Raw genomic sequence first — 12,690 nt, 5'->3', positions numbered from 1 at the left:
AAAAAATCATGTTTTTTTTTTTTCAATCCTGCATTCCAATTAATATCAATCAAACTGCAGTTGGGTTGTTTTGAATAAATAATAATAACGAAAAAAATACAGCTAACTAACACAAATACAATAAAAACATAACAAAAAACATGATTTATGAAAATTAATAAAAACTGTTATCTGTTTTTGCAAATAAACTCTTCAAATATTAAAATCTAAAATCAATTGTTTTATAAGTAGTAAGTGAATTTAGGCATCACATTATAATGTAGACTGAAATATTGATATACATTTCATTCAACAGAGGTGATAAATTTACAGCAATTTTAAGATAATTTAAGTAAACGTAAGATGATGGCAAAGGTTATATAAATGTTAAAATTGGGGGGAATTAACATGAACATTGAAATTTCCATCAAAACCAAAAAATCTTTTAGAAATCCATGTTAGCCAATAACCAATTTGTTATTTACTGTGTATTGTGCATACTTAACCATCATTGAAACTGTTATTTACTACTTTTAACTCGTTTTAAAGTTTTGGCAAAGAAAGAAAGATAAAGAAAGAAAGAAAAAAAGAAAGACATTGAATACTGAACATTGGCAATGTAAAGTCAATCAGATTCTATGCATACAGAAAATTTGCATAATGTTCCAAATAAGCATACAATATAGCATGGTATATCTCCAAACATAGCCTAGGGTCTCCTTCATTCTTTCCTGGCCAGGATGCTGTAGCCAGAAGAAAAACACAGCCAAATCGTAGTTGATCATGTTTTCGATCTGATCTTACGATCACTGATCTGGAAGCTCCACTTTCTTTCGGATGTCAAGTAGTAAAGGAAAGTGAGACAGAAATGAAGTAACAACCAAATCAGACCACAAGGACTGTGTGTAAAAATGTGATTGGCACGTGATCTGAGTGGACAATATCAATTACTAGTACACAAGAGAGTGAGTATGCCGGGGGGCGTGAGCATTACTGCTGCCAATTAGCAGCTGGAGCCTAATTCAGCTAATGGCAAAATCACATCACATGGCCAATGAGAGGCTCAGTCCACAGCTTAAAATAACAATTACTGAGACTGCCAAACAGCCACAGGCAATCCTTCGTAGAAAAACAAAATAAAAAGAACTGGATGCATGCAAATAAAAGTCAAAACTCCACTAACATTATCTCAGTTTATGTGCATGACAAATAGGTTTACTGCAGCACAGAAGACACTAAATATATGGATATGCAGTATTTACACAGCCTTTGAAAGTAGAAACCCATAGGGTGAATTCCAAATGGTGTTATTACAATAATCCAATCTGAAATAAATGAGCAATAATGGATGCAGAAACATTGTCAAAAACACACATTTTAACTGCTATACATATTAATTTTCCTAATTTTTTATCACGATAACACACTGATTTGAAACAAAGTGTCAAAATATCAGATCTGTTCACTGGGCCTTGCAGTAAAAATGCACCCTAACAGACACTCTGCTGTCAATTATGTTGTTGAAATGAATCAAACAACAATATTAACAAAAACCGAAAGCAACTCGCTGCTCAATTTATTTATTTGTTTTTAATTACTGACTGTTTACTTGAATAAATACTTGGAAAACCTTGATGCAATGCTTGATAATTTAAGAAATACTTCAAGGCTATATAACACTGCTGTTATTTAATTAGTTAATATTTATTTTTACACTATCGTTCAATGTTTCAGGCAATATTTTTGGAAGGCTGTTTATTTGATCAAATATGCAGTTACAAACTAATATTGTGAAATATTATTACATTAAATAATATTATTTTAATATATTTTAAAATATAATGTAATTAATTATCATTTTCAGAAGCCATTAGTATACATTATTCTTCAGAAATCATTCTAATATGCTGATTTGGTGCTTTATATTATCAATGTTTGAAAACAGCTGTGCTGTTTTCTTTACAAGCTTTTTTATATAAAATACTTAATTTTTAAAGATTTGTTGATTTAAGAAAAGAAAGGCATTTATGCAATTTAATGCACCCTTGCTAAGTAAAACTGGGAGGAAGAAAAAAAAACCCTGAAGAAAAACTTATGGTAGTGTAACTTAAATAATTAAATTGAATAAAATAAAATTAAAACAACAAAATAAAATACATTTTTTATATGGCACTGAAATTATATTCAAGATATGATGCTCCCTTAAATAAAATTTGACTAAAGTTTTACATGCTTTTATTTGGACAAAAATGATCAGAATCAGTCAACAGAATAAAACACGCACACACACACACACACTCATCCACTCAGGCTACTCACTGCAGGTGGAGTCTGCTTCATCCGAACCATCTGGACACTCCGGTTCTCCATCACACCTCCATCGGGCCAGGACACACTGCCCATTCTTACATGCAAAGTCGGTTGTGGCACATGTCTTTTTTGCTGTTGAAGAAAAGAGAGAAACTTAAGTATAAGAGCATGTACATTAAAGCTGTTTACACAAGAGGTCTATTTGAGGTCAAAGGTCAGTTCTGATGTACCTGCTTTTTCACATGTCAAGTTAAGTGGAAGGTGGAATGACTTTTTTCCAACAACAGTGAAACAAACAGCACTACTAACTCTAGTCTGCAGGAGATGCAATGACAAAATTAGATCACTTGAGAAACAATAGTAGACTTGCACTTGATAACAACTGTTATAAGAAATAAAGAAAAACTTAAGCAGAAAAAGCCTCACGCTTCAGATTTAAACAACAAACGGCAAGCGATATGAGGCTAAGTGCACTGTGCGTCTCTGTCGTTTCTTCTTGTTGCGTTCATAGTTTAATTGGGAAGAGAGTTTGAATGAACTGAACACACAGCTCCTGCGGGAGCAATTACAAAGGCCCAGGTATGCATCACTGTGAATTTATGAAACCTTACTTTTGTTTGTGTATGTGTGTAGATAAAGATTGCTTTGCTTTAAGTCCAGTAATTTTGTAGCTGGGGTAAAAGAGCCTGAAGGGAGAGCGATTGATGATGCTGTCAGCTCTCTGGGAGGGAGACCAATAAGAGCTTTATCAGTCAGAGACGACACAGTGAGTTAACCTGTTCACACGTTCGACTTTTATCATGTGCATCAGCACAAGCAGTGTCTGGTCTGGGTGGGTGTGCTATTCTCAAACGCCAAATATTCTGCTTTCAAATAGTTAATAATATTCAAATAGTTCTGCTTTCTTTTCTTCCAATCGAAATCAATCAGCTGAAACAACATACTTATTAAAAAAAAAAATTCCATTTTAAATTTAACATGAAAAATTAAACATTCCAAACCCATTTTATTTCCATAATCTTATCAATTCTAGGGGAAATAGGACAACATCCAAACCAGACTACAACAACAACAAAAAAAATACAGAACGTTTGCATGACAGAAAGCATTTGTTCCATCAGATGAAAAAAAGAAGAAGAGATAAGTTGTTTTAGAGGCTAAAAAAGTTATTACATTCTGAATGTGCACCAAATCAATTCTGCACAATAAGGCCAAGAAAGTGCATAAATAAGCACACTGACAACAATACAGTACAATGACTTTTTAAATGTTACATTTTTTCAAATATTAAAAAAACAGGCACACAAATCTGCAAAAAAAGTACCATTAATAAGCACTGTATTACAACAAATTAAAAAGCTATATATATAGCTCAAACATATTGTGTATGTATGTATGTATGTATGTATGTATGTATATATATATATATATGTATATGTATATATGTATATGTATATATGTATATGTATATATGTATATGTATATATGTATATGTATATATATATATATATGTATATATATATATATATATATATATATATATATATATGTATATATATATATATATATATATATATATATATATATATATATATATATATATATATATATATATATATATATATATATATATATATATATATATATATATATATATATATATATATATATATATATACACACAGAGCTGGGTACTAACTGATTACATGTAATCTGGATTACGTAATCAGATTCCAAAAATTAAGTACTTGTAATTAGAGTAAATTACATTTTAAAGTACTCGTAATCAGACTACAGTTACATTTTATGGATTACATGATTACATATTCACACAATTGCAATAAATTATTCATAAATGATTAATTCTCCCTAATTTCTCTTTTTCATCTTTTAAATTTTCCTTTCTAAAATAGCCTAGCGATTATATACATATTATATATGTATATATAGTCCAGTTTTGTGGACATTCACACAGAGACAGCATTTGACCACTGGATAAAAATAATTTCAGGTTTAAGAAGGGTTTCAACATTGCATCAACTACTGATGAACACAATTTTTATTTGAATTATTACTCTGTAGGTTTTTTTTAACCATGTGTTATTAATTAATTAAAATGCACATATTCACATTATTTCTTAGTTACATGTAATGCAGGCATTCCAAACCTTTTTGTCATCTATACTTTATTCACCAAATATATTTGCTTTAAGGTTTTAAAATAAATATTGCAATAATTAAGTATCACATTTGCATCTTCGTGGTTTCTTTGATGTTGATTAATGATCACATGGCATGCAGGTAAATAAAAATATTTCATCTTTTTTAGTAATTGTTTTATTTAAAACAAAGACTTTAGAAATACAAAGACGGTTCACTCGTATAGGCCTACTTATGAATGGAAGAAACTGCAATGCGCAATATGTAGGAATAGTCCCACCTTCTAAATGAAAGGGCCAAATTTCCCATAGAAACCTGACTAGACCAGCTAATGCACATGCACAGTATAAGCAGGTTATGATTGCGCATGCGCATTGGCTGATCTAGCCTGAAAAATAAGCTTTTTAAATGCTATTTTAGCATAAGAAACAACATTCATTGGGCCATTAATTTCAGATTTTTGTTGCTGATTTGACATATGTAATTTAATAGTGAGTTCAGCAAGCAGTTTTTGAGATTTCAGGATTCCCCCATTCATTAAGATTAAGAAGGCGTTGCAAATATGGCCGCCGAGTGAAGGGACTTTCCTCAAAAGGGAGTTTGTTTTAAAATTATTATTATTTTTTTTAATGATTTAATTAATTGTCAGCTTTTCATTAAACACACAACCCCCCTGCAGTTCCTTTACGAACCCTAGTTTGGGAAACCTTGATGTAATATAATGTTTCATGCATTTTATATTGTAAATTACAATGAATGGAACAAGTTTTCTTACTCTTTGCATTTTTTACATCATTATGGTACAAGATAATGCTATTTAAATCAATGTGATTAATGAGTTAAATCAAAAGTAATTTAAAAGTAATCTGATTACATTACCTAAAATGTGTAACGGATTACGTTACTGACTACAATTTCTGTCATGTCATCTGGAATCAGTAACTGATGTGTTTGCCATTTGCCATGTGTTAGCAGTGGGCAGCCATTTATGCTGCGGCGCCCGGGGAGCAGTTGGGGGTTCGGCTTGCTCAAGGGCACCTCAGTCGTGGTATTGAGGGTGGAGAGAGCGCTGTACATTCATTCCCCCCACCTACAATCCCTGCCGGCCCGAGACTCGAACCCGCAACCTTTTGGATTACTCTCTTACCATTAGGCCACGACTTCCCCACACACATATACACATAGATAGATAGATAGATCTATATATCTATATATCTATATCTATATCTATATCTATATATATATATATATATATCTATATCTATATATATATATATATATATATATATATATATATATATATCTATCTATCTATCTATCTATCTATCTATCTATCTATCTATCTATCTATCTATCGAAACCTGACTAGACCAGCTAATGCACATGCACAGTATAAGCAGGTTATGATTAGATAGATAGATAGATAGATAGAGAGAGAGAGAGAGAGAGAGAGAGAAAGAGAGAGAGAGAGAGAGAGAAGAAAAAAGAAAAATTTTCTCCTCTTTAAAAAGAAAAGAAAAAAATCTCAAACAGATAAGAGGTGAAAATCATGAAACCTAACCAAAAGACATCGGAGAATTGTCAAACAGTCAGTAAACTGCAACAGACCAGACCGAAGGTGATATTCTGTGAAATTCTTTTCTGGAACGGTGAGCAAATCCCAGGCCTTTGGCTCCCATCAGAACAAGAGGATTTCATCTAAGTCTTCCCTATCTCCCCAGCCAAGCTACCTTACACTGAAACAAGCCCAGAGATTTAGCAACTCGCACATCATAGGGGCCATGTTCCCTTGCCCCTTATCTTCCTCTGGAACCAGATGCAGTATGTTATGGGTTGAGCACCTCCAAAGACTACAGAGAGAGGTGGTTAGTGAGCTCTGAGCAGCACTTAATTACCAAAGATCATTCACTAGCCTTATCTCAAGGACAAAGCTTGACCTTGTCACACCCTTCATTCCTTTCAAGCTGAACATATTAATTTTCTTCAAGGTGAAGTGTGCAATTTTGTTCAATGCCATTCGTAGGTTGATTCCACAAAATATCAAAAACCACACATTATATGGTGCTTGTATATTGCCATAATTTGAACTGAAATAAATCTAATTATTTGTGATTAATTGCAACTAACTTTAAAATTTGTAAATAAATATATTTTTGTTATTAATATATTTTCAAACTGAATCTCATGTAGATTGATAAAGAAATAACAAAGACAGTGTATTTTAAATCTTGTTTAATGGCAAGTAGAGTATAACAGATACCAGTAATGTAACTGATGTCTCTTACTGATGGATTTTTATCCATTTCTGGGATAAAATGAGTAATCATACTCATTCAACTCTACGTTAAATTTTGTGCCATCATTTTTAACATAAAATAGGCGTTAAATGTTATAGAACATAAAAAGTAACTTTTTATTTACATTAACTAAAAACAATCTTTATATAAATCGATTATAATATCACATTTATGAGCCTTTAGTATAGTGTGCTGAATATATTGTAATATAGAGAAGTTTCTGTGTCTTTCAGTATCAGGTCTCTCTGTTTGAATAACAGCTGTCAGTTCATTTTTAATCCACAATTAATAAGAAAATTACCAGTTTTTTTTGTTTTGTTTTTTTGAGGATTAATCACATAAGTATCACAAGCATTTACACATTATTTTCAACAGCCCTAATATATTAATTATAATTATATATTTGACTTTATTACATTAACTATTTCTTATATTTTTCTTATAAAAATAATACATAATTTGGTGGAAATTTTTTTTTTTGGCAGTTTCATTTGATGCCTCTAGATACACAGAAATACCAAGGCAATGGCTTTCAGTGAATATATTGGCTCACCGTATATGCTTAAAATTATCCACAGAAGCAAAAATCATTGCTTGAAGTATTGCCAGATGTTGCTGACTTAAAGGGTGGAAGGGAGCTGATGTGTAAACTGGGGGGTTATGCTGCGTTGGTTTGAGAAAACGTGCAAGCTCAAGTGTTGGTTTTACTAATTTTCCTGTAGGACTGCCAATGCAAGCAGGCAGGCAGCTTCAAGCACCCACTCATGGGATGTGCTGATTAAAAGATGGTATGTATTACAAGCAGCAAATACTTCATTATGCAGATACTCACAATAGGCACACATACATAATCAAAGACAGCATGTACACTGCCATGATTTGTGAGCCATACAAAAATCATAAATCACGCACAAGGCTGCGCAAACAATAAGCACACACGCACTGACATACAACAATCATCACGAGTCATATATAAACATCAGGCCTGTCGCTGTGCAAATGTTATTTTTTTTCTATTTCCCTGGGACTTCCAGGAATTGAGTGTGTATTAGTGTGTAGAAACAAAGCAATAGGTGTGTGTGTGTGAGTTTTCTGCCCAAGTAGGCAAAGCCATGACATTCCCAAGGTCCCATGCTCGAGAGACCACACTGATTACTGACGGACTGCTGATCTGTGATGGTTAGCAGTAGGTGCCCTCTTTGTGTCCGCTGCCAGCGTTCCACAGAATGAGCAGTCTGCACGGGACACAACTGTAGCTCAAGGTCAGCATCCTTCAATTTTCACAAACCATTTCCTCTAAGACTTCACAGAGAACTAAGACCACAGTCTAAACATGCTTGACACCTTCAGCTTCCTGAAAACTGCCGAATTACCAATGCAATTTAAACAAAAAGCAATGGAGTAGATGGGAAATTGTCATTCAATCTACTTCAGCATGGTCTAAAGAGCTACTTAAACACTATGAGCTACACTTTATTGCTTTATTTGCTTACTTTGAGGTAACAAACTAATGCCTGAAGGTGGTTAAGACTTGAACAGCTTTTTGAAGTGGTAGTCATTTACAAGATTCTAGGCACTCTTCGCTGGTCTAATGCTTGTTAAGTTTGATGTAAAATTCAATAGTCTGAGCAGCTGGAAGAAATCAATCAGTGATACCAAATCAGAGGTCTATAGCGTGCTGTTTGGGGAGGTGCTGTGATTGACTGGCTGTGGTTTATGTGGTTCTGAATACTCGTTTGAGATGAGAGAGCCCACCTATTATAGGATAAGGCAATCGCAAAACCATCTTGAGCAGGGCTATAAACATGGACCGGTCATAATCGTAAATAATCACAATGATTAAACTGGTCTTTAAGGTATAAATTTAGGGGGAAGTCGTGGCCTAATGGTTAGAGAGTCGGACTCGTAATCTAAAGGTTGCGGGTTCGAGTCTCAGGTCCAGCAGGGATTGTAAGTGGGGGGAGTGAATGTCCAGCGCTCTCTCCACCCTCAATACCACGACTGAGGTGCCCTTGAGCAAGGCACCGAACCCCCAACTGCTCCCCGGGCACCGCAGCATAAATGGCTGCCCACTGCTCCGGGTGTGTGTTCACGGTGTGTGTGTGTGTGTTCACTGCTGTGTGTGTGCACGTTAGATGGGTTAAATGCAGAGCACGAATTCCGAGTATGGGTCACCATACTTGGCAGTATGTCACTTCACTATTCCTCCTGAAATAGAAAATGTGATTAATACAAATTTTTTTATTGTGTATTAAATTGTTTTTATTGTATTTTGCTCATTGAACATTTTAATTTACTAAGCATCAATTGCTATAAATTGAAAAAATGCTATTCTCTTATTTAATCAATTTGACTTCCATAGTCAACAAATCAGCTCTTTAAACATCAAAGAATAACATGAAACAAATAAATGGCTTTTTGTAAAAGGTTTGTGTACAGGGCTGTATGGCCATCCATTTTTCTTTATGCACACACAGAGAAAGACAAACATACACAGAACCATGTACAATTCATATGCTACTAAATTTCCTCCCACTACAGTATAGTTCTGTAAGATTTATTGCCAGTATGTGTTTCTGAGACTCCACTTGTTTAGTAACCTATACTTATGTAGCACACACAAACTGTGAAAGGTGAAAAGCATTGTGCAGGTCTCTGTGCATGCTGAGACCTGTGAGCATGTGCACGAAAGAAATATAGGAGGATAAAGCAAGTCAAGGGAATCTATCGAAACAATACAGTGACAGAGAAATATGGGAAAGGTGAGCGAAAACACCACTCAATAAACAACTGCATGTAAAAATGCCTGGTTACATGTACTGTATGTATGTGAAGGTGTCTGTGCATTGACTAGTCAGTTCACGTGCTGCCAATGAACTACAAAAGGTGCAGATGTGAGGAGACCTACACAAGAACATCTGACACCCTAAAGAGAAAAAAGGCTTTCAAACACACACACACACACACACACACACACACACACCCACACACACACACACACACACACGGACAAAACATAAAATGTGAACCAACACATCCAGAAAACACCAAAGAAAGTGATGGCTAACGACGTAACTCGGGGGAGTAGAACGGTTGAGTAAATTGTTATTTTTGTTTTCTTTGCTCAAAAAAAAAAAAAAAAGTATTCTCGTAGCGTCGCAAAACTGTTGAGCCACTGATTTCACATGGACAGTTTTACCGATGTATTTACTATGTTTCTGGACCTGGGAACATTTCAGTTGCGTTGCCGTCTATGGCGGGTCAGATAGCTCTCCGATTTCATCAAAAATATCTTAATTTGTGTTCCGAAGATGAACGAAGGTCTTACAGGTTTGGAACAACATTAGGGTGAGTAATTAATGATATAATCTTCATTTTGGAGTGAACTAACCCCTTAAATTTAAGCTGAAATGCAACTCATATAAACTAATTATTAACTGGCTGCTCTGATCAGGAGTATCAGTTGAAATAAAAAAGCAGATTAACAAATGCATCAATAAGCGCATGTTTTACTTGAATTAAGTACTGTACTTTAAATAGAAATGTCTTTTTATCATTAGTTACGCAAGAAAAAAAATAGTCAAAACCAATCTTAACAGGATAAACTGAAATTCACGGCGTTTTAACAACTGCTCACAGATTCAAAAGCTGCTATTTTATGTCATGTTATGCGACAACACTACTTACGACCTACTAATTTTGTATTACCTTAAAAACAAAATTAAAAATGAAGTGCAGAATTACTTACAAACTAGATTTAAGTTTGAACTCATGTAAGGCTGGTGCAACCCTATCCAGACTTTGCCGCAAGTAAAAGTCTAGCAAGACTAGCGACCTAATATCACAGTACATTTCATCTTCTTTCATACTAGGAGTAGTGGTCAATCTCTTTTTCCCATAGATATTATATTAAAAAAATTTAATTCTTGATTCTTGCTGTGAGAATATCAATAAAATACTGCAATATTTTGAAATATTGTAGTTTTCCCCCCTACTTCCAATGTTTGCACCTAGAAACTCAGGTATCAACTCTGGGAGTGCAAAGATGAAAAAAACTGGAATAAAATTAGAAATAATAAGCAAACAGCCTGCAAAGGTAACAACAAGATTAAGGCTGAAACCCAGGTGGATTTCAAAGGGCACAATTGAACTCCTTTGAGGAAGTGAGCAGATAAAGCCCTGTGAGCACAGCTTAACACTGACGCTTCACAGCTCAATACCACACACTAATCTGCCTCCGCTGCTTCTGTATGCAGATTGTGTGAAAGCGCCTTCATCAGACACCTCTCTCGCCTTTTTATTTAACACTTCAAGGAATTTGAGTATCTCTGTGAAAGAGGTAAGACGGAGGGAGGCAGTTTTGACGGCACACACGCACTCAAACACTCGAGTCAATAAACTCCCACACGTGAAAAGCTTAAATGGAGTTTGTTCTGGAATCACATAATGTCTTCTTAAAGAGGAAAAAAGATAAATGCAGTGTGAAACTAGGTCCGTTTGAAAGACCAAGTGGCACAGGGGCATCCCACTGAATGGAGCATTAGGGAGTTGGAGGTAAGACGTAGTGCTACTGCTGCTGTCAGCAACTTGGCTGGAAAAAAAGTTTTCGTGAAGTGCTGATCCAGGACCAACTTCTTACAACTAAATGCAGCTAATCCATGCAGAAATATGCAAACCTGGGCTTATGTCCTAACAGCAGCAGTTCAGAATGTCAACCACAAGCCCAGCTGCATTATATGAGGGGAATACATTTTTTTAAGTTTTTTTAAATAAGGCCCTTATGCTCACCAAGGTTGCATTTATTTGATTAAAAATAAAGCTAAACATTTTTACTTGCTCACTTATTATTTATATACGTATTATTATTATTATACGGTTTTACAATATACTTTATTCCTGTGATGCAAAACTGAATTTTCAGCATCCATTACTGCAGTCTTCAGTGTCACATGATCCTTCAGAAATCATTCATACATGCTGATTTAGTTAAAGAAACATTTCTTATTAATATCATAGCTGAAAATGGTTGTGCTGCTTAATATAAAAAAATAAATAAAAATAAATTCTTTGATGAATAACATGTATATTAAAAAATCCATAAATAAAAACATTGGACAGCATTTGTTTTACCTCTGTGCCACATTAAGAGCATGTGTAAACACCTCTGTTAAATTTATTTCTGATTTGTAATATCAGCTCTGATGAAATGTGAAACGATCTCCTTATTTGGCAACAGACTTTTGAGGGCAGTGAATGCAATAAGATTTTTATGTCTTATTTTCAAATATTTCTTCTTTGAATGTATTAAAAGAATTGTTAAAGAACCAGAATAGGAAACCAAATCATTCAATTCCTGAAGATTACCATTCCTGCAGCAGATTCTCAAGGGATGGAGTGTAACTGATATGACCTGAGAGAACAGAGAAAGACCTATTGATGGGAAATACAAAGGGAAGAAGGGGTGAAGGAGAAAGCAGTTCCTATTAGCCTGTTTTATGTTTGTCTATTCCTCTCCGGCTGTCCTTTCCTTCTCTCCCCACTCTATTCATCTCCATTGATTTCTGTACTGTTGATGTTTCACCTCAAACAAACAGGAGCATATCAAGCATAATCACACAGTAACCATTAGTACATAAATCTTTACACTCACTGGCCAATGAATCGGTCCCTTCACTTTATGATATTCTCTCTCATTTCCCTCGATTATCATACATTTCTTTTTTCTTTTTTAGAATCAAATCACAGGAATTAAGATGTGATTGATTATATCATGGCCACCAAAACCATCTTCAGTGTCATTCTTGGTTTTGGAGTCCAGTGCCCGAAGGCACATGGTTGATGCAAACACACACAGTTGTTGTTGTTTTCTCCATTGAGGCAAGCTGAATATAATCAAACAGATCATGTCAGAGTCTGTCAAAGCAAAAGCACATTACAGTCGAGA

At 34.5% G+C, this 12,690-nt stretch overlaps 1 protein-coding gene across 1 annotated transcript in view; it reads right to left on the bottom strand.

The window, feature by feature from the left end:
- The window catches only part of LOC306879540 (low-density lipoprotein receptor-related protein 8-like), a gene marked incomplete at both ends in the record, with an annotated part of 172,944 nt that overhangs the window by 85,530 nt on the left and 74,724 nt on the right, over positions 1-12,690 (bottom strand). The window contains one exon of the mRNA XM_079432561.1: positions 2,299-2,421. Within this exon, the coding sequence (XP_079288687.1) occupies positions 2,299-2,421 (123 nt within the window). The remainder of the gene's footprint in view (positions 1-2,298; positions 2,422-12,690) is intronic.

The sequence above is a fragment of the Barbus barbus genome, assembly GCF_936440315.1.
Source record: "Barbus barbus genome assembly, chromosome: 13".
NCBI lineage: Eukaryota > Metazoa > Chordata > Actinopteri > Cypriniformes > Cyprinidae > Barbus > Barbus barbus.
This window is presented reverse-complemented; position numbering and strand designations above follow the sequence as displayed.